This window comes from Eptesicus fuscus, chromosome 9 (assembly GCF_027574615.1).
Source record: "Eptesicus fuscus isolate TK198812 chromosome 9, DD_ASM_mEF_20220401, whole genome shotgun sequence".
In the NCBI taxonomy this organism is placed as follows: domain Eukaryota; kingdom Metazoa; phylum Chordata; class Mammalia; order Chiroptera; family Vespertilionidae; genus Eptesicus; species Eptesicus fuscus.
Window position 1 is genome coordinate 22,903,598 of NC_072481.1, and position 27,220 is coordinate 22,930,817.

The window sequence follows — 27,220 nt, forward strand, 5'->3', positions numbered from 1 at the left end:
TGACGCAAGCGGACTTCCGGGGCCGGCCCCCGGGGAGGTCGGCGGCGGCGCCGCAGTCGTGGAGAGGCAGTGGGAGCGTGAGCGGCCACGGGCGACGCAAGTTCCTCACCGAGTTCACCTCTCGTCTCGCGCTTCTCTCCTAGTCGCGTGCTGCCTCCCGCCGGCGGCTCCTCCCGAGGAGAGCTTTCGCCGCGGTTGCTGAGAAGGGACTGTCGCCACCCCTCCCCGTGGCCAAGTGAGAGTGCCTGTCGCACCGCGTCGCCCCCTGCGCCGCCTCCTTGCCCCCAGTGGCGGGCGCCCTTCTCGCTCGAAGCACTCCCCCCAGCTCCATGAATGGAAATCGGCTCCGCAGGTGAGTGTCAGAGCTGTTGGCCGGGTCAGCGGGGGTGTCCCTAGAAGAGCATCGTCGCTCCCTCAGCCCTGGCCTCGGTGTGCGAGGTCCGAGGTCCGGGCGTCTCCTCCTCTCCGTCGGCCCCTCCTCCGCCTCCGCGCAGCCCCGCCGCAGTTCCCCGGAGCCGAGTGGGCGAAACTGCGGGGAGGGGACACTGCTTCCAGGATTGAAGTTTGGGGCTCTCCGGGCGGTGTACCCTAGAAGGCTTTGCCATCGCTTTCGTATTCGGGTTGGGGATGTAACGGTGTGTGTTCCCGTAGAGGCGCTGGGCGCTTATTACTTAGACCTCTTAAGGTAGTTATGTAGATAGAGGGAGGGAACAGATGAGAATTAAGTTTGGCTTTAGTGCAGGGTCAAATGCAAGATGGCATTTCTTCCATCCCCGAGTTTTCTTCTGATGTTTGTGGCAGCCAGGTATATACAGGGTGGGGCAAAAGTAGGTGTACAGTTGTTCGTATGGAAAATAATACATGAATAAACTGTTTTTCGCGTCCTCACAACTGTACACCTACTTTTGCCCTACCCTGTAGTTCTTGAGGCTCTTGGGAATGTCATATCAGGCTGGATGATGCTGGCGTGAGGAGGTGATTCTTAAAATTGCTGACAGTATTTTATTTTTCATTCTGTTCCCTAGAGAAGAGTTGTCACATTCCTGGAAATTTGGCATTTAAGATTCCCTCCTTGGGAAAAACTATAGTCTTGAGGAAAAAATGCAATTTGGGCAGTACTTACCTTAAAAGAAAAAAGCAATCTTTATGGTTCTTAAGTAATTGAGGAACATAAAGTAGACATTACATAACAGTTTGCTTTCCAAAGGATCACTCATACTTGACATGCTAAATTTGAAAGTTTGCTTCATCTAGATTGTCATAGACTTATAAGTTAATTTTCAAAATATTGGTGGACAGAGGGTGTCTTGTTACTAATGGTATCATAAGCCCCTGAATTTGGGAGGTGCCTGAATATGAGATAAGAAAAGCTTATATGAAAGAAACTGATGGTTTAATGTTAAATAATTTATTGATTAGGTTAAAGAGTTTAATTGTAAAGTAGGTGCAAAAGCATTCCAATGGTAGAGGTGGGATGGGGAAGACGTTATTACAATCTTATTATATGGAGTTTTCTCTAATCAATTTGTGCCATTTCTCTTCTGCATACTCCATTAAAAATATATTTTTTACCTTCATATATCCCTTTTAAAGTGTCTACTCTTTTTAAAATATATATATGTATATATATTGATTTAAGAGAGGAAGGGGGAGGGAGAGAGAAACAGAAACATCGATGAGGAGAGAGAATCATTGATCAGCTGTCTCCTGCATGCCCCACAATGGGGATGGAGCCGGAAACCCAGCATGTGCCCTGACTGGGAATCCAACCGTGACCTCCTAGTTCATGGGTCTTTGCTTAACCAGCTGGGCTTCATATCTTCTTAAAAAGGGAAAGTTTGTCTAGATTGTGAAAAGTTTTAGACTCTCATTTGTTTATCATTGTTTTGTGTTTTTCCACAACTGTATCCTGCCATTTTTAACTTTCTACTATACTTTTTAGAGAATGTGATGATTTGTGGATATAGGTGATTTTTACGTAACTATCCTGTTGTCAAGCCTGGAAAACAAAACATAAAACTTAAAAACACTTTGTTAATCATCCTAAAACTTTTTAAATATTTCAAAAAAAATTTCAAAGATATTTTTCTTTTTCTTTTTTGGGTGTTTTTTTTTTATATATATATATTATTGATTTTTTTTTTTTTTACAGAGAGGAAGGGAGAGGGATAGAGAGCTAGAAACATTGATGAGAGAGAAACATCGACAAGCTGCCTCTTGCACACCCCCTACTGGGGATGTGCCCGCAACCAATGTACATGCCCTTGACTGGAATCGAACCTGGGACCCTTCAGTCCGCAGGCCGGCGCTCTATCCACTGAGCCAAACCGGTTTCAGCTCTCCTTTGGGTTTTTTATATGAAATTATGTCCATTATATGGAAAACATCTTAGAAAATCCTTATAAACTCAAACCACCTAGTCAACTGGTCCAACTAGCCAAGTATGATTCAGTAAATGCTCCTGTGAATTCTTGAGCTAAGAATTAGACATCTTGAAATACAAAGTTTATTTTAAGTGCAGTTTATACATGATTGACTATAATCTCAAATGAAGATAAGGTATAATTGTCTTAAGGGTGTCATCATCAAAAACAAAATTTTCATTCTTCCCAAAACTTACAATTGTTTTTGCTGCACATGAAATTAAAACTATATATTGGGGGAATTGTGCAACTAAGTTCTAAATCAAGAATTATATTGTTTGGTTTAAACATTTTTTATTTTAACTTAGCATTTACTTTTTATTGAATTTATTGGGTGACATCTCTCTTCTACATATATATAAAAGCCTAAGCAACCGTTAGGACCAAATGACACGCACAGACCACCAGGGAGCAGACGCTCAACACAGGAGCTGCCCCCTGGTGGTCAGTGCACTCCCACAGCCAACCTCCCGTGGCCCCTTCTCCCCATCCCTCCCCCCTAACCCGGCCCCCCACTCCCAATAGGCCTCTATTGCCAGCCAGGCCGAGGGACCCCACCGTGCACGAATTCGTGCATCAGGCCTCTAATTGGTGAATAAAAGTATATAGGTTTCAGATATACAATTCTACAATACATCATCTGTATATTGTATTACAAATCTGCAATACATCATTTGTATATTGTATTACAGTTCTACAATGCATCATCTATATATTGTATTGTGTGTTTAGCACCCCAAGTGGATTTTGCATCTAAAATCTTTATAATCATTTTAAATGTAAATGTTCTTTAATTGTCTATGAAATCAATGTTGGATCTTGGCTCTCCAATTCTTTTCTAAATTTTTCTTATATGTGAATATTCTCAGACCTCTTAAGACAAGATGTTTTAATTTCTAATTGTTAAGTGGATACATAGAAAACTTAAATTTATTCACATTAGAGCCTTTGAATACAAAAACTATGTAATTGTTTCTTGGTGAATCATTCCTCACTAAAATTTAATATTTGTTCTTCCCTTTGCATGAAATCTTTTAAGTGATTTTTAAGGATGTCTTATACAAACTACTGACCTAGTACTATGTGAACTTTTATTTAAACAAAACTGGCACAGCCGAAACCGGTTTGGCTCAGTGGATAGAGCGTCGGCCTGCGGACTCAAGGGTCCCAGGTTCAATTCCAGTCAAAGGCATGTACCCTGGTTGTGGGCACATCCCCAGTAGGGGGTGTGCAAGAGGCAGCTGATCGATGTTTCTCTCTCATCGATGTTTCTAACTCTCTATCCCTCTCTCTTCCTCTCTGTAAAAAATCAATAAAATATATTAAAAAAATCAATAAAATATATTAAATAAATAAATAAACAAAACTGGCACAATTTGTTTTTAAATAATAATCAACAGCATTTGAGCCTGTGATTCCTGAATTAGGAGAACTTCTAATGAAATCGTATTTTTTATGGTTTAATTACAGCTGGACTAAGAGTATATGTTATGTTTTAGTTTCAAAATAAAGTGGGGGTAGGAAGAACAGAAATATTCATTGAGGTTTTACTTCTCCTGAGGAGCTATTTTTTAAGACCATACTATTCTAATCTGTGTTTTTAGGTAAAGTCAAACTACTGTTTAGGGTCGATGGAATTCTACTTGTCTACCAATAGAAGAAAAAAAATTTTTACTTTTACCTTAAGTTAATGATACACAAATTGGTTTGAAAAGTTTGGTAATTGTCTTATACAATCTTGCAAAAGTGAATAGACTATGTTTCTTAGTTGTACTTTTAAATTCATGTTTGAACAATAGTTGTTTTAGGTCTCTGCATTCTTTAATAATAAAAAATCAAGAAAAGTCATTTGAGAACCAGTTCCAAAGAAACAAAATTTTATGTATGGAAACTTGATTTGAATGAGGTTGGCAAAAGTGGATTCAAAATACAAAATAATATAATGCCTTTAGGTTCTCAGTTGAATATTTAAAATAAATTTTTAATCACTTTGGGAAATGTTTTTATTACATAAATTTTTCTCTTGTAGAATTTTGCCTTGAAAAAATATAAAAATGCTGCTCTGGGAGGGCATGAATTTTTTTTTTTTTTATATATTTTATTGATTTTTTACAGAGAGGAAGGGAGAGGGATAGAGAGCTAGAAACATCGATGAACATCAACCAGCTGCCTCCTGCACACCCCCCACCAGGGATGTGCCCGCAACCAATGTACATGCCCTTGACCGGAATCGAACCTGGGACCTTTCAGTCTGCAGGCCGACGCTCTATCCACTGAGCCAAACCGGTTTCGGCGAGGGCATGAATTTTGAACATGGAGAGTTTTTGTTTTTTAAATTTGGTTGTCACTTAAATTTTACTTTGTGCTACTCTGGAGTGGCCATTAAAACATTTTTTCTATTATTTCCTACTCTTGATTGGCAGCAAATTGAACTTATTTATACATTTATAAAAATGTACAAGATTACTTTAATTTTTGTTTTAACATTTAATTTCTCTGACAGAATACCCTGGGGAAAAACTAAAAAGGAGGCAAGTAATAACTTTTTTCTTCTAAACAGACTTTACAGAAAAAAAAGAACATACATGTAACCCTCAAATATAATTCATTTAACAAGCCTCATGATTCCATCCCCCTGATATAACCACTCTTTAAATTTTTAAACCAAATTCCAAACTAATCTTTTAGTTTAAAAATATTTAAGACATTAAGTAATTTAGGAAAGCAGAATGAATGAAATGATTTCTAGATACTACTTCATTTTCCTTTGACTGTTATATAATAAGTTGGTATTTTAGAATTAATTTATATCTATTTTTTTCCACTGGGAACATTGTATATATTTGATTTTGTAAGCCTGGCCTGATGGTATGCCTAGATAGAAGTCTAGGCCCCTGTGAAGGGGACACATTTCCTGGAAGAATTCTCTGTTGTATATGGAAAAACCCTAGATCAGAGTAGAATTCTTGCCAAATTGTCATAAGCTATTAGATTCTAGTTTAATACTATGTTGCTTTATATCACAACTATCTTTTTTCACACTGATTTCCATAGTCTTAAAATACTTGAGGGTCTACTTGAAAGGTGAATTAAATATTTTGTTAATTTTACAAAATATTTTCTTATACCTAAAACTAAAGACCTGGTGCATGAAATGTGTGCACTGGGGGGATGTCCCTCAGCCCAACCTGTACCCTCTTGCAGTCTGGGACCCCTCGGGGGATGTCTGCCTACCTAGAATCCCTTGGGATGTCACCCTGGAGATTGGGCCTAAGTCAGCAGGCAGACATCCCTCTTGCAGTCTGGGATCCCTCTCGCAGTCCGGGACCCTTACTGCTCCTTACCACCCACCTGCTTGCTGCTCCTTACTGCTTGGCTCGCTGCTGCGGAAGTAGGAGAGGTGTGAGCCCAGCCTCTGGCTGAGCGCCGTTCCCCCTGTGGGAGCGCATTGACCACCAGGGGGCAGCTCCTGCGTTGAGCATCTGCCCCCCTGGTGATCAGTGCGCATCATAGCAACTGGTCGTTCTACCGTTCAGTTGATTTGCATAGTAGGGCTTTATTATATAGAATTATGTAGGATTAGGACCTTAAGTAACTTGGAAGTTTATTTTCTTTGTTGTTTGTTTGTCTTAATGGATAAGGAGAAAAAAGACAAGTGATAGTTCTGTTTTCATGATGGTAAAACTAAAAAGATAATTTACTTAAGAATACTGTCCTTTCCAAACCTGTTTAGTCTCAGTTTTTTGGGGGATGAGCAACATTCACTAGAGATTCCTACTTCTATTTCAGTTGTATAGGATACTTAATACACCCTCATTCTTGGCTCATTAACAAAACATGTGAGAAAGAATATTGTGTGGTTTTTCAACCATAATGGTTATGCTGTTTGGATGCATGAACAGCATTTCTGTATTTGGAGTTTCTGTAGTTTTCTGTAATTGTCTAATATTAATGACTTTCTTTGGCTACCCATTGCTTAAAATAAATACTTGAGATTTAGCAAAACTATGTCCCACAACCAATGCTTTCTCCTATTTTTGTTGTTGTTAAACATGTTTTTCTTTATCTCGGAGAGGGAGGGAGGGACAAAAACATCAATGATGAGAGAGAGAATCAGCTGCCTTCTGCACAGTCCCATACTGGGGATCAAGCCTAAACCCAGGCATGTGCCCTGACCAGGAATCGAACCATGACCTCCTGGTTCATTAATTGATGCTCAACCACTGAGCCATGCTGGCTGGGCATCAAGTTAGTGTTTTTAGTTTCTTCAGCTAAATACCCAGAAGTAGAATTGCTGGATATTTTAAATTGTGGATTTAATTTTTTTCAAATAGTTACAGGCCTTCTCAGATATTTAAATGTAGGTTCATTCAGAGATAATAGTTATTAATTTTTTAACTGAATTTATCATTTGAACTTTAACAAAGCTACAACATTTTGAGATTCAAAAAATTAATGTTAGCCCTAACTGGTTTGGCTCCGTGGATAGAGTGTTGGCCTGTGGACTCGAGGGTCCCAGGTTTGATTCCGGTCAAGGGCATGTACCTTGGTTGCAGGCACATCCCTGGTATGGGGGGCGTGCAGGAGGCAGCTGACTGATGTTTCACTCTCATCGATGTTTCTAACTCCCTCTCCCTTCCTCTCTATAAAAAGTCAATAAAAAATATTTTTAAAAAAACTTAATGTTAGGTACCACTCAGTGTTTATTTTTAACTGATAAAATATACATAATGTTAAATTTACCATCTTAGCAGTTGTTTTTTATTGTTGTTAATCCTCATTTAAGGATATTTTTTCCATTGATTCTTAGAGAGAATGGAAGAGAGGGAGGGAAGGAGAGAGAGAGATTTATGTGTGAGAGAGAGATTGATGTGAAAGATCACATCAATTGATTGATTCCCCCCTGCACACATCCCAACTGGGGTCTGGGGGATCGAACTTGCAACCCAAGTATGTGCCCTTGACTGAGAATCGAATCCTCCACTCTTCAGTATGTGGGCCAAAGCACTTAACAACTGAGCACATCAGCCAGGGCCCATCTTAGCAATTTTTAAGTGTACAGTTCATAGCATATAAGTACTACATTCACATTGTTGTACAACCAGTCTCCGGATCTGTTTTCAGTTTGAAAAACTGAAACTATACCCATTAAGCATCAATCCCCCATTCTTCTTTTCCCCAGTCTCTGGCAACCATCCTTCCACTTTGTAGTATTAACCCTTTGCACTTGCTTGCTTTTTTCTCGATTCCTTTATTCTAATGCTAACCGTGTCGAGTCACACTCAACATCCGAGTGCAAAAGGTTAATAATAGGAATCATACAGTGTGTTTCTGTGACTTATTTCACTTAGTATAACATCTACAAGGTTCATCTATGTTTAGCATGTGTCAGAATTTCATTTCTTTTTAAGGCTAACTAATATTCCATTATATGTATATACCACATTTTGTTTATCCACTTATCCATCAGTGGACATTGAGGTGGATTCCATCTTTTGGCTATCGTGACTAATGCTGCTGTGAGCATCCTATAAAATAAAGAGGTAATATGCAAATTGACCTTCACACCCTCGCGTCACAAGATGGCCATCCCCATGCTGTCACAAGATAGCCGCCCCCATGTCGTCACAAGATGGACGCCCCCACGTTGTCACAAGATGGCTGGCAGGGGAGGGCAATTGGGGGCAACCATGCCTGGAGGGGAGGGCAGTTGGGGGCGATCAGGCCAGCAGGGGAGCTGTTAGGGGGCGATCAGGCTGGCATGCAAAGTTGTTAGGAGCAATCAGGCAGGCAGGCAGGCAAGTGGTTAGGAACCAGCAGTCCTGGATTATAGGAGGGATGTCCAACTGCCAGTTTAGGCCCGATCCCCGGGATCAGGCCTAAACCAGCAGTCGGACATCCCTCAAGGGGTCCCAGCTTGGAGAGGGTGCAGGCTGGGCTGAGGGACAACCCCCAAGCCCAGTGCACGAATTTTGTGCACCGGGCCTCTAGTAAGTGTGTAATGATCTGTTCAACACCCTGCTTTCATTGTTTTTGGGTAGATACCCAGAAATAGAATTGCTTGATCTTTTTTTTTTTTTTTTAATATATTTTATTGATTTTTTTACAGAGAGGAAGGGAGAGGGAGAGACAGCCAGAAACATCGAGGAGAGAGGAACATCAATCAGCTGCCTCCTGCACACCCCCCACTGGGGATGTGCCTGCAACCAAGGTACATGCCCTTGACCGGAATCAAACCTTGGACCCTTGAGTCCGTAGGCCGACACTCTATCTACTGAGCCAAACCGGTCAGGGCAAATTGCTTGATCTTATGGTTATTCTATTTTTAATGTTTTGAGGAACCACCATATGGTTTTCCAAAGCAACTATACCATTTTACATTTCTGCCAACAGAGGACTTTTCATATTTTACATGTTTTTGTGTGTAAGTAAGCTGTATTTATCTTTTTCAGCAAACCTTTAAATTTATTGACACAGTGTTTATAACATCTTCAGTATCTGTAGTTATATGATCCCCACACACTTTTATTAAGGCAATTCTCCTATTTTAAAAATCAGTGTTGCGTGGGGTTTATAGATTTTATTTATCTTTTCAAATAATTGATTTGTGCTTTGCTGATACTTTTTATTGTATATATTTTTTTATTTTGTCCATTTATTCTGATCCTACTTTCTGTGTTTGTTTTGCTCTAGGTATCACACTCTTTGGGTCTGATTTGTGTTTGCACATGCTCTCCTGAGTTTGTGTGATTGTTCTCCCTTCTTTCTACCCTATTCCAAAACAATTTTCCAGGAGAACCCAGGATTTTGTTTATTTATATGTTTGTTTTAATAAGGAGACTAAATTGGGAGGAAAGAAGTAGAGATGTTAGAAATTATCATGTTTCAGCAATAGGTTTCAACCCCATTACCCGATTTACTTAAAGTTCTAGCATACTCTGACAAGATTATCCAATGCAGTCTGTAACAGTGTTATTTTCCCCCATCTGTTGCAGGACCCGTTGGGGCCCAGCCCCTACTCATGGTGCCCAGAAGACCTGGCTATGGCACCATGGGCAAACCCATTAAATTGCTGGCTAACTGTTTTCAAGTTGAAATCCCAAAGATTGACGTCTACCTCTATGAGGTAGATATTAAACCAGACAAGTGTCCTAGGAGAGTGAACAGGTAAGAATCATGAAACATGGAGATTTTTTTGCTGTTGGTATTAGTCTTTGCCATAATAATTGTTTATCTTGTATATGCAAATAGCAATGATAATGTCTAGCAGTTTGACTAAGAACACATGGTCATTTGTTTTGAAATTGATTGCACTTCAGAGATGTGTTAGTAGGTAAAATCTTCTAATAGCCTTGAAATTTTTCCATTTTAACATGAACTCATATGTTCTCTCTGTGATAATAGAAAAGGTCCAAGTCATTTTTAGACGTTTTTGAAATCAGGCTGAGTATTTTTTTCCTTTGCTTTTAGGTAATATATCTTTTATCTCCCCACCCCACCTTATTTATCCTTTTCTGTTGTTTCCTTTAAGATGATGGTAGTGGTAGAGATGATGGTTGTCATGGCTTCGTGCTTTCTGTTCTGATCCTCAACTCCTAACTATTTCTTAATCTTATATAGGAACAAATACATATAGTATGTAAAGGATTTTCAATCTGCTCTCAGTAAGTTTCTTCTCTCACATTCCCCAAATACTCTATATGTCTGTATTTGTGTATGGCTGTAGTTTAGGTAATACAGGGAATATAAAAGGAGATTATAATGTAGTGTAACCCCATAAAGAGGTTTAAAAAAAGAAGTCTCATGTATAAAACATTTAGAAAACAATGATACTTAACATGTTGGTTTGTAACATCAAATACCCCAGGCTTTTCTTATTCAATAGGTATTATTAAGAGCCTTCATTTAAGACATAGGTGAGTACACCTGAAACTTATCTAATGGTATAAATCAATGTTACCTCAATTTTTTAAAAATTTTATTTATTTTTAAAATATATTTTATTGATTTTTTACAGAGAGGAAGGGAGAGGGATAGAGAGCTAGAAACATCAATGAGAGAGAAACATCGACCAGCTGCCTTCTGCACACCCCCCACCAGGGATGTGCCCGCAACCAATGTACATGCCCTTGACTGGAATCGAACCTGGGACCCCCTCAGTCCGCAGACCGACGCTCTATCCACTGAGCCAAACCGGTTTCGGCGATTACCTCAATTTTTTAAAAAAGACGTAGATGATTCTTTCTGTAAAGGAATTTATAATTTAATGGAGATAAGACATATTAAGACACAGGAAGTGAATGAGCACTAAGAAAGGTTGTGACAATGTAAAAAAAAATAATAATATGAATGTTATAATTAACATGTAATGCAGAGTTCTTTCTGAGGTCAGGAAGGGAATTGTGGTAAATCATCACCCAAGGATGTTTTTATAATTTTAGAGAGAGAGAGAAACATCAATCAGTTGCTCCCCCAGACTGGGGATTGAGCCCTGGACCCTTTGGTGTACAGGATGACATTCCAACCAACTGAGCCACATGGCCAAGGCTGATAACCTTTTTAATAGCTGAAATCCAGAAGGGTTAAGAGGCTAACTCAAGAGCACACATTTTGGTAGCAAAAATTAGAACAGAACTCCAGAATCCTGACTTGATAGTCATTAAAAAATATTTGTAAAGCAAGAAGAAAAGGAATTGAGTTAATCTAAAACAATTGGAAGAATTGTGGATAACTGTAGTAAAAGGAACACCTTTTAATGATGAGGCAGCACTATTGATGGATGAATAAAGAAGAATATCCGTAGGTACATAGGTAGATAGATATAGATAGATAGATAGATAGATAGATAGATAGATATAATGGACTACTACTCAGCCATAAAAAAATAATACATTCTTGCTATTTGTGACAACTTGGATGGACCTGGAGGGAATTTTGCTAAATAAGTCAGACATAGAAAGATAACTACCATATGAACCTATCTAATAAAAGAGTAATATGCAAATTGACCATACCTCTGCTACACCCACAAGCCACGCCCACCAGCCAATCAGGAGCAAGTATGCAGATTAACCCAACCAAGATGGCTGCGGCCACTGAGAGAGCAGGAGGCTTGGGTTTCCCTGGCAATGGAGGAAGCCAAGCTTTCCGCCTGCCTTGGCCTCCGCTCCAGGCTACAAAGTTTCAATTGTAGAAGAAACATAAATCCCAGATACCAGGGCCTCTGCTTGGGTCACCAGGGGGCGTGGCTTGCCTGCAAACCACCACAGGCCCTTCACCCAGGCCGCCCCACACCCCAAGGGAACCCCCACCCTGATCCAGGACACCTTTCAGGGCAAACCAGCGGGCCCCCACCCATGCACCAGACTTCTATCCTATCTAATCCTATCTAATAAAAGAATAATATGCAAATTGACTATCACTCCAACACAAGATGGCTGCCCCATGTGGTCAAAGATGACTGCCCCCATGTGGACACAAGATGGCTGGCACAACATGGCCAGCAGGGGAGGGCAGTTGGGAGGGACCAGGCCTGCAAGGGAGGGCAGTTGGGGGCAATCAAGCCTGCAGGGGAGGGCAGTTAGGGGTGACTAGGCTGGCAGAGGAGGGAAGTTGGGGGTGACCGAGCCTGCAGGGAAGGGCAGTTAGGGGGGACCCAGGCCTGCAGGGGAGAGCAGTTGGGGGGAACCAGGCCTGCAGGGGTGGGCAGTTAGGGGTGACCAGGCCTAAAGAGGAGGGCAGTTAAGGGCAAACAGGCTGGCAGGGGAGCAGTTAGGCATCAATCATGCTGGCAGGGTAGTGGTTAGGGGGTGATCAGGCTGTCAGGCAGAAGCGGTTAGGGGCAATCAGGAAGGCAGGCAGGCGAGCAGTTGGATGCCAGCAGTCCTGGATTGTGAGAGGGATGTCTGACTGCCCGTTTAGGCCCTATCCTGGTGGGATCAGGCCTAAACGGGCAGTTGGACATCCCTCAAGGGGTCCCAGATTGGAGAGGGTGCAGGTTGGGCTGAGGGACACACACCTCCCATGCATGAATTTCGTGCACCGGGCCTCTAGTTTCACTTATATATGGAATCTAAAAATAGCATAAATCAACTTTATACTTTGTTAATAATATTGACTTGATTTTAAATCAACATCTGGAAAACTTACTCCCCTTATTTTCTTCAAAAGACTAGCTTTTGTCTTAACTTTTTTGCAATATTACTACATAACTAGTCAGTTAAGGTTGTTGGTTGGCTTCTGAAATTAGTTTAGTTCTTACTCTTCAATAACTAGAATTCTGGAATTTAAAAGGAACTAGATAGAACTTTACAATTCCTTTTAAATATTAGCTAAACAGGTATGCCAAAATGCAGCAGTATTTAAATCAACACATGAAGTTTCTCTTGTCTACATGCCACAAGCTCAAATATTTGGAACTATGGCATTAATGATAATAGCAGAGTGATGTAGCAAAACAAATTTTCACTTTAGTTAGAGGAGTTTTTTGGAGAAAAATATCTAGGAAATTCTTATGAGTCTTTTTGTGAGTCAAGTTCTCTAATTTAGACTTTGTCTATTGGTTTTCTTTTCCTTTCCTCACACCTTTGGGGGTGTGTGTATGTGTGTCTTTTTTTTTCCTATTTAATGATTTTGATTGAAAATGATCATTTGGTCACAGAGCATGTTTATTAAGCAGATTTCAAATGTTTCTAGTTTTTTTTAAACAAGTGAATGCTCTCGATAACTAAAAATAAAATATTTTTAGAAATATTATGACCTAGAGTATAAATTCTGTAAATTGAGTTTTTATGTGAGTTTGTCCAGCTTCTAAATATATATGGGGATAAACCTTCGTAGAGAGTTATGCACTTATTCAGAATCACTGAATAATGAAATACTTTGGAAAAATTGTATATACAGTATGATTGTAACTAGAGGGTAGGAGGCAGGAAGAGAACAATCAAAGAACTTATATGCATATATGTATAACCTATGGACACAGACAATAGTGGGGTAAAGGCCTCTGGATGGGGCCGTGGTTGGGTGGAGGGCATCAATGGGGGGAAAGGGAACATCTGTAATACTTTCAATAATAAAGATAAATTAAAAAATAAAATTTTAAAATTTTAAAAATCTATTTTGGACACATAAAGATGTGAAAGAATCTTAAAATAGTTGATAGTAGATGTGGTTGAATTTTTAAGGGGTTCGGTTTTCTTTTATAAATTAAATGTTATAGTAATTGTGCTATTATAATTACTGTTATTATTATGATTAAGGACAGTGCCATGTATTTGTGCATATTGTATATGGATATAAGGATATAATGTAATTCTGATGATTGAATTTTAGAAGAAAAAAAATACATCTATATTGATATAATTTTAGCTTTTAAATTGAAATCTCAAATCAGAGTGAGAATTCTTTTCTGCTGTCAGGAATATCAGTGGCATAGTGTTATAATTGGGTAGTATGCCAAGAGAGGGATATACTTTTTTAAAATAACAACTTTATTGATGTAAAATGTATACACCATACAATTCACTCACTTAAAGTGTACAGTTCAGTGGTATTTAGTATGTTCACAGAGATGGGGTACAACCATCACCACTATCTAATTTTAGAACATTTTATCTTCCCAAAAAGAAATCTGATATGCATTAGCAGTCACTACCCAATGTCTTCCTCTCCTCAGCCCCTGCCAACACTAATCTACTTTCTGTCTCTAGATTTGCCATTTCTAGACATTTCATGTAAATGAAATTGTATAGTATGTGTGGCCTTTTGTGTGACTGACTTCTTTCACTTCACATATTTTCAAGGTTCATCCAAGTTGTGACATGTGTTACTACTTCATGCCTTTTCATTACTGAACTAGTGCCCTGGTGCACGGATTTGTGCACATTGAAAGGAAATTAATTAGAAGGTGGCCGGTGGAGCAGGACTGGGTGAGATGGGCCGGACAAGCCCTGGAGCTAACCTCCCATGGTCCCTCCCCAGCTGGCCCCACCCCTGATCACCCGAGTGAGTGAGTGGGGTCCTTCCAGCAGGTGGAGTTCCTCGGCCTGGCCTGCAGTGATCAGGCCAAAACCGGCTCTCCAACATCCCCGAGGGGTCCCAGATTGCGAGAGAACAGTTCTTGAGTGACGCACCCCGGAATCGGGCTCCCTCCTCTCTAGTTCCGGGGTGTATCACCTGAGAACCGCTGCTGCCAAGTCACCGCAGCTCAGCAGCTTTTGCATTGAGTGTCTGCCCCCTGGTGGTCAGTGTGCATCATAGCTACCGGTCAGATGGTCACTTAAGGCTTTTATATCTATGTATATAAAAAGCCAGCGGCTGGAACATCGAAACGATCGGTCGCTATGACACCCAGTGTGGCCAGCAAACCGGCCCGATCGGGGGGTGGGGCCTGCCAGCCAACCTCCCGTGGCCCCTCCCCAGAGCCAGCCCCATCCCTGATCACCCCCCTCCCAACCCAATAGGGGCCAAGGCTGGCAGCCACCCTCCTGCAGCCCCTCTCCCCAGTCAGCCCTGCCCTCGATGAGCCCCCACCTCCTCGATCGGCCCGTAGCCCCTTCTCCCCCGGCTGGCCACGCCCCTGATTGTCCCCCCATCCCAGTAGGGGGCAGGGCCGGCTGGCCAACCTCCCACAGCCTCTCCCCTGGCCGCTGACCCCCGATCGGCCCCCCTGACTCCATTCGGAGGTGGGGCCGGCCAGCCCACAGCCCCTCCCCACAGCTGGCCCCACCCCAATCAGAGGTTGGGCCCACCAGCCAATCACCCTCAGCCCCTCCCCCAAGCCAGCCTGGCCCTGATCAGGCCCCGATCAGGGCGGGCCGGTTGGCCAACCTCCCGCCGTCTCTTCCTGACAGGCCCGGCCCCGATCCACCCTGTTGGGGCCAGGCCAGCCGGACCCCACCTGTACATGAATTCGTGCACTGGGCCTCTAGTATATAGATAATATTCCATTGCATGGGTATTTTATCGATTTATCAGTTGATGGACTTGGGAGTTGTTTGTACTTCTTGGCTCATGTGAATAATTAATGAACATTCATGTACAGGATTTGTGTGGACATGTGTTTTAATTTCTCTTGGGTGTATACCTAAGAGTCAAATCATATGGTAACTCTATGTTTACTCTTTTGAGGAACTACCAGGCTCTTTTCCAAAGTGGCTACATCATTTTACATTCCCACTAGCAGGGTGCAGTGATTCCAATTTCTCCACATCCTCTTATTTTTTATAGCCATCTTAGTGTCTGTTAAGTAGTATCTCATTATCATTTTGATTTTCATTTCCCCGATGGCTGATGCTGAGCATCTTTGGTCATTTATATTTTCAGAGAAATGTCTGTTTAGATCCTTTGCCCATTTTTAAGTTGGATCTTTTGTCTTTTCATTGAGTTGTTGGAGTTCCTTATACCTTCTAGTTAAAAGTCCCTTTTGTGGCCCTGGCTGGTTTAGCTCAGTGGATAGAGTGTCGGCCTGCAGACTCAAGGGTCCCAGATTCGATTCTGGTCAGTGGCATGTGCCTTGCCAGGGGGGCGAGTACAGGAGGCAGCTGATTGATGTTTCTCTCTCATTGATGTTTCTAACTCTCTCTTCCTCTCCCTTCCTCCCTGTAAAAAAATCAATAAAATGTATTTTTAAAAAAGTCCTTTATGTGACCTTTTGATTAATAATTATGATTAATAATGATTTGCAAACATTTTCCCCTTCCTGCATGTTGCCTTTTCATTTTCTTGATGATGTCTTTTGAAGAACATTTTTAATTTTGATGAAGTCCAATTAATATTTTATTTTGCCAGTTATTCTTTTGGTGTCATACCTAGAGAGCCATATTTCTGATTAAAATGACTTGAGGATGTACCCTAGAAAGCACTGCTGGTGAAAAATCAAACAGGATACTGTTTATCTGTCTTGGGGAAACTGTACCATACAAACTATGTTAATTAATAATAATATGTCAGTTAATTGTCCTTGTTAATTAATCACTTGGAAGGTAGAAAAGCTAAGAGTTAGTGATTATTTCAAATATCAACATTCTTTTAAAGTTGCACCTAAATAAATCACTCAATAGCAATTATAATCTCTTGATTAATATAATTCAAAGATACATTTATAAATAAATATATTTCTAAACATAAGAGATTAGTGTTTAGGATTTATTCCTGACATGTATCCATTCGTGTAGATTTAAATTATAATAACAGCTGTGTAATATTCCATTGTGTGGATGTGCCTTGATTTTGTTTACTTTTGGTCTGCTCTAGTTCTTTTTCTTAGACTAAGTTAAATCCATTTAAACCAGGTATCTCAATTTACCATATGGTTGTACCAAAATAGAATGCTATTGGTACTAGATTTAAAAATATATGAATCCTGCTCAGCCAGCATGGCTCAATGGTTGAGCATCAATCTGTGAACCAGTAGATCATAGTTCGTTTCCTGGTCAGGGCACATGCCCAAGTTGTGGGCTCGATCCCCAGTAGGGGGTGTGCAGGAGGCAGCCCATTGATGTTTCTTTCTCATCGATGTTTCTCTTTCTCTCTATCCCTTTCCCTTCCTCTCTCTAAAATCAATAAAAATATATGGACCCTAACTGGAATTATAATTCTAAATCCTGCAGTAACTTTTAAAACTTAAAGATTACTTTTTGGGTATTTTCTATGTTTTTGTTTAACTATTTAATTTATTGTGCACTGTTTTGTGTCAGGCACAAATTGTGCTATGTTCTGGAAATAATAAGTTAAATAAAGACATAATCCCTGGTAAGCATTTCATAGTCTATGTGGAGTGACAAGTTCTATGAGATGAGTAGTATGTGCTGTTATAAAAGAGTAATGATAATTTTATTGACCAATGTTACCCCAATAAATTCAATAAATTTTTTTAAAGTAATGATTACTGCCCTAGCCGGTTTTGCTCAGTGGGTAGAGCATTGGCCTGCAGACTGAAGGGTCCCAGGTTCAATTTTGATCAAGGGCACATGCCCAGGTTTCCCACTCCGTCCCCAGTAGGGGGCGTGCAGGAGGTAGCGGATAAATGATTCTCTTTCATCATTGATGTTTCTGTCCCTCTCGCTTTCTCTCTGCCTTTGGTTAGGGAAGAAGATGGGCCAGGTGAAAGAATAATCCATATAGAGAGAGCATGGGCAAAGGGAAGACATGTAACAAAAGTAGGCCAGTATAAATAGAGCAGCTAGAGTTTGAAAAGTTAGCTAAGGCCTGTGAAATCAGAAATAGTAGAGAGCCATTGGAGGCTTTTGAGCAAATGAGGAACATATATATTTAAAAGCATAACTAGGAGAAACCAAGATGGCGCCATAGGTTAAACACCTAACCCGCAGCCGGGCACAACAATTTCAAAAATACAACTAGAGGTCAGAACGGTCATCGTCCAGAACCACAGGAAAGCTGGCGGACTGAAATGCCCACAGCTGGGGAGAAGGAGAAGGCCACGGGGACAGTCGGGGGAGCCGCAAAAGCCTGAGGTATGGAGAAACGGATGGAGACACGAGCACGCGCGCCTGCGGGGAGGATGGAGCCGGAGAGGAAGGGGCGGCTGACGGCCTGGCCGGCGTTCACTGGCAGGAAGGAGATAAAGGCTCAGGATTGCGCTGAGCGCCGGCTCCGACTGCACTGAACCCTGTTCCGGGCGAAACCCTGGGAAGCCAGGCACAGGCTGGGGGAATGACTCTGGGCTGTGGGGCGCAGGCACAGAGGAGCGGCGGAAGGCAGAGCTCCAGAGGCGCGCGCAGGAAGGGGCGCAAAGGACGGACTGTTGCCTGCGCCACTGAACTGCCCTAGCGGGAAGGAGACAAGGGCTCCGGACCGTGCTGAACCCCAGTTCCGACTGCACTGAACCTCAGTTCCGGGCGAAACCCTGGGAAGCCAGGCACATGCTGGGGGAATGAATTTGGCCTGTGGGGCAGAGGCACAGAGGAGTGGCGGCTCCAGAGGCGCACACGGGAGGGCGCGCAGAGGAGGGACTGTTGCCTGCGCCACTGAATGGCCCTGCTGGGAAGGAGACAAAGGCGCCAGACTGCGCTGAGACCCAGTTCCAACTACATTGAAACCCAGTTCCAGGCAGCGGGCGAAACTCCAGGGCGCGTTTCTCTCAGAGGTGTTTGCAAGGAATACAGAGGGACACAGACACAGGAGCCTCATGTCTCCTGCACAGCAACTCTTCCTATAGAGACAAAGAGGGTCCTCATGGACAATTGGCCTGGAGGACAATTCCTCCTAGTGACAACAACAACAATCAAGACTTAACTGTAGATACTCACTCAGTTTCGCAACTGCGCCGCCCCCGCAGGCCGCCCGGCCCGGGGCACTGGGGACGCCGCGGCGGCAGCGGCGCCCGGAGCCCGGCGGCCGCCCAGCGCCCATCCCCGCCGCGAGGCCCCCGCGCGCCTGGTTCCGCGGGCCGCGCGCCCCGCACACCGGACGGAGGCCCGGGCGCCCTCTCCGTGCACCTCCCGGCGCCACTAGACCTCAGTAGAGTTGACTGAATTCAAGGGATTAAGAAGAACAAATTGGGGAATTCGAAAAAGATGACGGCGGAGGTGAAGGCTGATGTGTTGCCTCACATGGCAGTTTCGGAAATACAACTGGAACATGGACTAGTGAGGGTGGCGACTGCTGCTCGCGTCTCCCCAGACCGGGCGGCTGCTCCTCTCAGTCAGCACCGCAGCCGGGGCCATGGGCTCGTGGGCGCCGCAGCAGCTGCTGTGGCGGCGTCCGCGGACTCGGCGCAGCGGCTCTCTGTGAAGGAAGAGACCATCTTTCTGCAGGAGGGGCGCATCCGCGCCACCGACCTGGCCGAACTGCGCAGTGAGATCCTCGAGGCCCCGGAGGCCGCCAACACCGATTTGGAGGATTCTTAGGAGTTCTCATCTTACATTCAAGCCCTTTAAGCCATTTTGACAGAGGAGAATCAAGAAGGCGGCTAAGTTAAACAAAGGAACTGCGAACTCCACCGCGCACAGCAATTTCAGGGGCACGAATGGAGGACAGAGCCTCTGCCATCCAGAACTACAGGAGAGATGGCTGAATGGTAGATTTATAGCTAAGAGGGAAGAGGAAACCAGCGAAATCGGAGGGGATGAGGTGTGGAGGCGCGTGGGTCTGGTTGGTGGCGGGGGAAAGGGGCTTTTGTTCCAAACCTAGGGGAGATTAGCTCTCCATCACACTGAAATCCAGCTTCTGGGGACCCATGGGAGACCCAGATGCCTGCGGGGAGAGGCGGGACTCTTGCGGAGGTGCCAAGCGCCTCTGGGTCTGGGGGAGGCCGCGCTCCCCTGGGTCCGAGTGAGGCCAGGGGTCCATAGATCCAGGTGAGGCCTCGCGCATCTAGGCCCGGGTGAGCCCAAGTGGCCCTGGGTCTGGGAGAGGCCAAACATCCCTGGGTCCAGGTGAGACCATGTGTCCCTGGATCGGGTGAGGCCTCGTGAACCTAGGCCCGGGTGAGCCCAAGTGGCCCTGGGTCTGGGAGAAGCCAAGCGTCCCTGGGTCCGGGTGAGACCATGCGTCCCTGGATCCGGGTGAGGCCTCGTGCACCTAGGCCCGGGTGAGCCCAAGTGGCCCTGGGTCTGGGAGAGGCCAATCGTCCCTGGGTCCGGGTGAGACCATGTGTCCCTGGATCCAGATGAGGCCTCGTGCACCTAGGCCCGGGTGAGCCCAAGTGGCCCTGGGTCTGGGAGAGGCTAAGCGTCCCTGGGTCCGGGTGAGACCATGTGTCCCTGGATCCGGGTGAGGCCTCGAGCACCTAGGCCCGGGTGAGGCCACGTGCCCCTGGGTCTGGAAAAGACCAAGCGCCCCTGGGTCCAGGTGAGACCATGTGTACCTGGATCCGGGTGAGACCTCGTGCACCTAGGCCCGGGTGAGCCCAAGTGGCCCTGGGTCTGGGAGAGGCCAAGCGTCCCTGGGTCCGGGTGAGACCATGCGTCCCTGGATCCGGATGAGGCCTCGTGCACCTAGGCCCGGGTGAGCCCAAGTGGCCCTGGGTCTGGGAGAGGCCAAGCGTCCCTGGGTCCGGGTGAGACCATGTGTCCCAGGATCCGGGTGAGGCCTCGTGCACCTAGGCCCAGGTGAGCCCAAGTGGCCCTGGGTCAGGGAGAGGCCAAGCGTCCCTGGGTCCGGGTGAGACCATGCGTCCCTGGATCCGGATGAGGCCTCGTGCACCTAGGCCCGGGTGAGCCCAAGTGGCCCTGGGTCTGGGAGAGGCCAAGTGTCCCTGGGTCCGGGTGAGACCATGTGTCCCTGGATCCGGGTGAGGCCTCGTGCACCTAGGCCCGGGTGAGCCCAAGTGGCCCTGGGTCTAGGAAAGGCCAAGCGTCCCTGTGTCCGGGTGAGACCATGTGTCCCTGGATCCGGGTGAGGCCTCGTGCACCTCGGCCCGGGTGAGCCCAAGTGGCCCTGGGTCTGGGAGAGGCCAAGCGTCCCTGGGTCCGGGTGAGACCATGTGTCCCTGGATCCAGATGAGGCCTCGTGCACCTAGGCCCGGGTGAGCCCAAGTGGCCCTGGGTCTGGGAGAGGCCAAGCGTCCCTGGGTCCGGGTGCGACCATGTGTCCCTGGATCCGGATGAGGCCTCGTGCACCTAGGTCCAGGTGAGCCCAAGTGGCCCTGGGTCTGGGAGAGGCCAAGCGTCCCTGGGTCCGGGTGCGACCATGTGTCCCTGGATCCAGATGAGGCCTCATGCACCTAGGCCCGGGTGAGCCCAAGTGGCCCTGGGTCTGGGAGAGGCCAAGCGTCCCTGTGTCCGGGTGAGACCATGTGTCCCTGGATCCGGGTGAGGCCTCGTGCACCTAGGCCCGGGTGAGCCCAAGTGGCCCTGGGTCTGGGAGAGGCCAAGCGTCCCTGGGTCCGGGTGCGACCATGTGTCCCTGGATCCAGATGAGGCCTCGTGCACCTAGGTCCGGGTGAGCCCAAGTGGCCCTGGGTCTGGGAGAGGCCAAGCGTCCCTGGGTCCGGGTGCGACCATGTGTCCCTGGATCCAGATGAGGCCTCGTGCACCTAGGCCCGGGTGAGCCCAAGTGGCCCTGGGTCTGGGAGAGGCCAAGTGTCCCTGGGTCCGGGTGAAGCCAGAGCCTGGGTCCGGGTGAGGCCGTGTGCCCCTGGATCCATCCGGGTGAGGCTGGGTCCCAGGCCCGGGTGAGACCACGCGCCCCTTGGGTATGGGTGAGGCCACGTGCCCCTTAGTCCGGGTGACGCCGTGCCCCTGGGTTCGGCCGAGACCAAACCAGAGGGAGTCGGACTTCCGTTACCGCCATTTGTCCACCATCCAGAGCTGGGGGGTCAGTGCTGACATGTACACATAAGGAACTACTGGACATTGAAATTGAGTCTCAAAAGAACTGTTGGTCCAGGGGGAAGCTCGCTACAGACTGATTCATTTGCCTGTCAGCATAACTATTATTGCTCGTCTCACATTCAGTGCTTATTAGTATATATCTAGTGACATATGATCTCGCTCATCTAGGGGAAATGATGAACAACATAGACTGAGGAACAAGAACAGAACCAGAAGCAAGGAGGCATCGATCGGACTATCGGGCCTCAGAGGGAGGATAGGGGAGGGTAGGGGGAGGGGGAGAGTTCAACCAAAGGACCTGTATGCATGCATATAAGCCTATCCAACGGTTAAGTTCAACAGGGGATTGGGGCATGCGTGGGGAGAGGGGTGGGATGGGAATGGGGGGATGAGGACAAATATGTGACACCTTAATCAATAAAGAAATTTAAAAAAAATAAAAAATAAAAAAATAAAATATCAATGGAAATATATCCTTGGGTGAGGATTAACAAAAAAATAAAAATAATAAATAAATAAATAAATAAATAAATAAATAAATAAAATAAATAAAAGCATAACTAATGGCATTGTGTAGAATGAATGAGAGAAGAGAAAGACCAGTCCTGGAGAACATTTGGAAGGCTGTTGCAGTAGTCTAGATCAATGGTCTTCAAAATTTTGATCACACATGCCCATTAGTTAAAATGTTTGACCATGTACTTAATAGATAAGTATATACACCATACATGTTTAAAATTTTTTAACTTACAGACTTGTACTACTGTTCTAACATTGTTTTGAAATAAACTCTTTAAGAATATATTTATTAATTTAAAATTTTCAGATTAATGTACCAAAAACCTGACTGAATAGATGCCACACACTTGAACTGAAATAAGTTGCAACATGCTGAAAATGAATAAATAAGAGTTCACTGTTAACTCTTATATGTTGCAGAGCTCCCAACATATAAGATTGTTAGTATTCCTGGTGTACCATGTGTTACACCTGACGATCTAACCTGGGCTAAGTGAGGGCACCATTGTCAATATGTATTCAGATTATAAGATGAAATTAAAATATAAAAACTTTTTTTCTCATACTTCAGCATACCCCCTAGCACTTTGGTATCTACTTTTCTAGATTAGAGGTTGTGTGTTCTAAGACGTAAGTAACAGCAGTGATAAAGACAAGGCTTAGTTGATTTAGAAAAATGAATAATTTAGGTGTGTAAGGAAAGGGCAGAGATAAGAATGGCTTCATAGTCCCTAGATTGTATAATGGTGATGATAATGGTGTTGGCTTTGACAGAAATACAGGTTGTGAAAGGACCAAGTTTTTTGTTTTCTGTTTTGGATATTTGGATGTTGAAATGTGTAAGAAGCATCAAAATTGAGTTCAGTAGATTATTGGAAATAAAGGCCTAAAGCTCAGGAGATAAGTCAAGATGGAGATTGAGATTTGAGACGTCAGTATATAGGTAGGTGATAGTTAATAGGGAAAATGAGTAGAGTCGAGATAAGAGGACTGAGAATAGATCTCTGGGGATACTATTGTTTCAGGTTTGCCAGTGAAGACACTTAAGAGACTGAAAAGGTAGGAGGACCAGGACAAAGGAGAAGGTTTTTTAGAGAAGGTAAAACAAGGATCTTGATTTCATAGTCAAGGATTGATCACAGTGGCAAATGCTAGAAGAGCCAAATGAAAAGGCTGAAAGAAACCATATCTATTAAGAGTTTGTGGTGGTCAGAGGGAGAAGTGTTTTAGAGAAGAGTTGTTAGTGTAAGCCAGATTGAGTTAAAAATCTATTTTGTAGTCTAAAGTAATCTGTCAGTTATTTGTGAATACTAGAAATGTTTACTGGGTTAGTTGTTGTGGTTATATAAGATTGTGAAAGAATTCATTCACCCATATGAAATGATTATGAAGATACTACATAATGAAATGCTTTGCTATATTGCAGGTGTTATATTATAAAGTATTAAAATTTTGATCTAAAATATAATCTCTACTCTGTATCTTTTAAAAGTTATCTTGATGCAAAATATTGATTGGCTACCTTCTCTGCTACTTACTATAGAATTATGAAGATAAATTAGAGGTTGGAAGGATACAAGGACAGTCAGCCAGCTGTTTTAGTTGTGTTTTATAAACCTCTGGGTTAATTTAGCATCTATACCTTAGCAGTCTTCCTTCTTTCTGTATGTATAGTGGCAGATTAATTTGTTGTAGCTGTGAATATTAAACAAATGTGTATAGTCACTTTGAGGGGAAAATATTATTTCATGTCTTCTCTTATAGACTAGAATAATTCCCATTCTGCCTATGGGAACAGAGAAATTAAAATGAGATGAAGATGGTTCTTTATGACCTTACTACAGGTCCGGCGCATGAAATTCGTGCATGGGAGGAGGGGTCCCCTCAGCCCAGCCTGCACCTCTCCAATCCAGGACCCCTCAGGGGATGTCCAACTGCCTGGATCGGGCCTAAACCGACAGTCAGACATCCCTCTCACAATCTGGAACCGCTGACTCCTAACTGTTTGCCTGCTGGCCTGATCGCCCCTTACTGCCCCCCACTGCCTACCTGGTCGCCCCCAACTGCCCCCCTCTGCCGGCCTGGTTGCCCCTAACTGTCCCCCACCACCACCTGGTCGCCCCCAACTGCCCCCCCTCTGCAGGCCTGACCACCCCTAATTCCCCACACACACACTGACCTGGTTGCCCCTTACGGCCGCCCCTACTGACCTGGTCACCCCCAACTGCCTCCCCCCGCTGGCCTGGTCATCCCCAAATGTTCCCCCTGTTGGCCTGGTCGCCCCACACAGCCTGCTGTTCAGTCATTTGGTTGTCCCTCACTAACCCCCCTGCTGGCCTGGTCGCCTCACACAGCCTGCCATTCAAGTCGCTTGGTCGTCCCTCACTAACACCCCTGCCAGCCTTGTTGCCCCACACAGCCTGCCATTCAAGTCGCTTGGTCGTCCCTCACTAACCCCCCTGCTGGCCTGGTCGCCTCACACAGCCTGCCATTCAAGTCGCTTGGTCGTCCCTCACTAACACCCCTGCCAGCCTTGTTGCCCCACACATCCTACTGTTCAGTCATCCATCTGTTTCAGTTGTGACGGCCCCTGGCTTTTTATATATTAGGATAGTAACAATTAACAGAAAAATCGTTTCTTTTTTTACATTAAAGTTACCCTCTTCTACTATTTTTCTGCTCTGAGTCAGGTGGTAAAGTAGAAAATATTAAATTTTATTGTACAGTCAGTGACATTTTTCAGAGGGGAGGGAAGTTGGAAGGCTGGCTGAAAAAGGTAAAGGGATTAAGAAGAAGGAAAAAAAAGGACACAAAGCAACAGTATGGTGATGGCCAGAGGGAAAGGGGGGTAATGGGAGGTGAAAGAGGGCAAAGGAGGGATAAATGGTGGCAGAAAGAGACTTGACTTTGGGTGGTGAGTGCACAATGCAGTGTGCAGATGATGTGTTATGGAGTTGTACACTTGAAACCTGCATGGTTTTATTAATCAATGTCACCCCAATAAAATCCATAAACAAAATATACAGAAAATAAAAGGGGAAGAGAACCTAAGGGAGTACAATAGAAAAAAAATCACAAAAGAAGGCAGTAATGGAGTAACTGAGGAACAATAAAAATGTAAGGCATACGAAAACAAAATAAATTTTGCTCTACAGTCTGTGCACCAGAGCATGACAGAGTAAAAAAAAAAAAAAAAAAAACGGCACCAGAATGTAGGAAGTAGATGAGATAGGCTATATAGCCCTTTGTAAGACCAAACATACTCAGGCAGGTTCCATTTGTGTAGTAATCACCAAATGTTCTTATGGATTTTTTTCCCTTTTCTTTTTAAAATACATTTTTATTGATTTCAGAGGGGAAGAGAGAGGGGGAGAGAAAAACATCAATGATGAGAGAGAATCATTGATTGGCTGCCTCCTGCACGCCCCCTACTGGGGATCAAGCCCACAACTTGGGCATGTGCCCTTGACTAGAATTGAACCTGGGACCCTTCAATCTGCAGGCTGATGCACTATCCATTGAGCCAAACCAGCGAGGGCTGTTCTTATGGATTTTTAAATTGTAACCTGATGTTCTAAAAATGCATCATATTACACTTTGCAAAAATTCATTCCGCCTCAGACTAAGGTTATTAGTAAAAGGAAACCACTAAAGATTATTTAGAAGTTCTTATCCTTATTTACTCAGATTTTCTTTTCTGAATTGCTTTCTTAATGCTTTAGAAGTTATAATTTTATATATTTTGGTTATTGTAGTTTTACTTTCATTATAAGCTAAGAAGCTGGCTTAATATCTATATATATATAAGCCTAAGTGACCATTTGACTGGTAGCTATGATGCGCGCTGACCACCAGGGGCAGACGCTCAACGCACAAGCATGGAAACATGGAATAGACTGATGAATCTCAGAGGGAAGGGGGGAGGGTGGGAAGTGATTAACCAAAGATCTTATATGCATACTAGAGTCCTGGTGCACAGATTCATGCACTGGTGGGGTCCCTCGGCCTGTCTGCGGGGATTGGGCCGAAACTGTCAGTCCAACATCCCCCGAGGGGTCCCAGATTATGAGAGGGTGCAGGGCAGGCCGAAGGACTTCACCGGTACACGAATCCGTGCACTGGGCCTCTAGTACACATATATTGTACTAAAATTTCTACATTTGAACAAAAGATCAAAGAGCCCCCCTCCTCGCCCACTGTTACAATAAAAGACTAGTGCTCCACAACTACAGTATAGAGAAAATTCAGTCATAGTTTCTGTTAATTGTCAGAATTCATTTTTTGTATTAATTTACTGTACTTCCATATAATTTTGAGGTATAATTTTTGAGATAATTATGCTTAAATTTTTATATAAAAATAATATCACTCCCGCCCAGAGTGGCTCAGTGTTTGAGTGTCTACCCATGAACCAAGAAGTCACCAGTTTGATTCCGTTAAGGCTCTAGGCAAGCATGTCAAACTCCAGGCATGCGGCCTGGTGACCGCGAGTTTGACATGCTTGCTCTAAAGCCTTAAGTTCAAATCAGTTTTTAGTGTAATTATATGATAAAGAAGTTTTTATATCTGATACCATGATAAAATGTGCAGTGCTTTATTATTTGATATTCTCATAATTAAAATTTTGCTGTTAGAGGGGATTGTATATATTATTTATTTTAGTTTTCTAGTTTGTATCTTCCCTGACATAATTGCTCTTTAAACAGTTCTAACAAGGACAAACTCAAGTAACTTAAAAGTTAATATAACCCACTTGTGAGTAATTCTGGTGTTTAAAAATGTTAGAAATTTTTGTTCCAAAAATCAAGCTTCTTATATTTTTCCAAGTATGTGTTCTAGTTCTGTTGAACCATACAAGGTAGGTTTTCTGCTCAGTTTTTCACGACAGTCCATCAAAATAGCCAAAACCTTCTATAATTTCCTTTGAGTCTTTTCTATTCCAGACTAAAAGTCCTTAGTTTTATTTATTTTTACTCATTA

At 43.9% G+C, this 27,220-nt stretch overlaps 1 protein-coding gene across 1 annotated transcript in view; it reads left to right on the plus strand.

Moving 5' to 3' along the window:
- Nucleotides 1-27,220, plus strand: part of LOC103294875 (argonaute RISC catalytic component 3) — a 98,318-nt gene continuing 71,098 nt past the window's right edge. The window contains exons 1-2 of the mRNA XM_054721435.1: nt 1-352; nt 9,419-9,590. Coding sequence (XP_054577410.1) covers nt 334-352; nt 9,419-9,590 — 191 coding nt within the window. The 5' untranslated portion in view covers nt 1-333. The remainder of the gene's footprint in view (nt 353-9,418; nt 9,591-27,220) is intronic.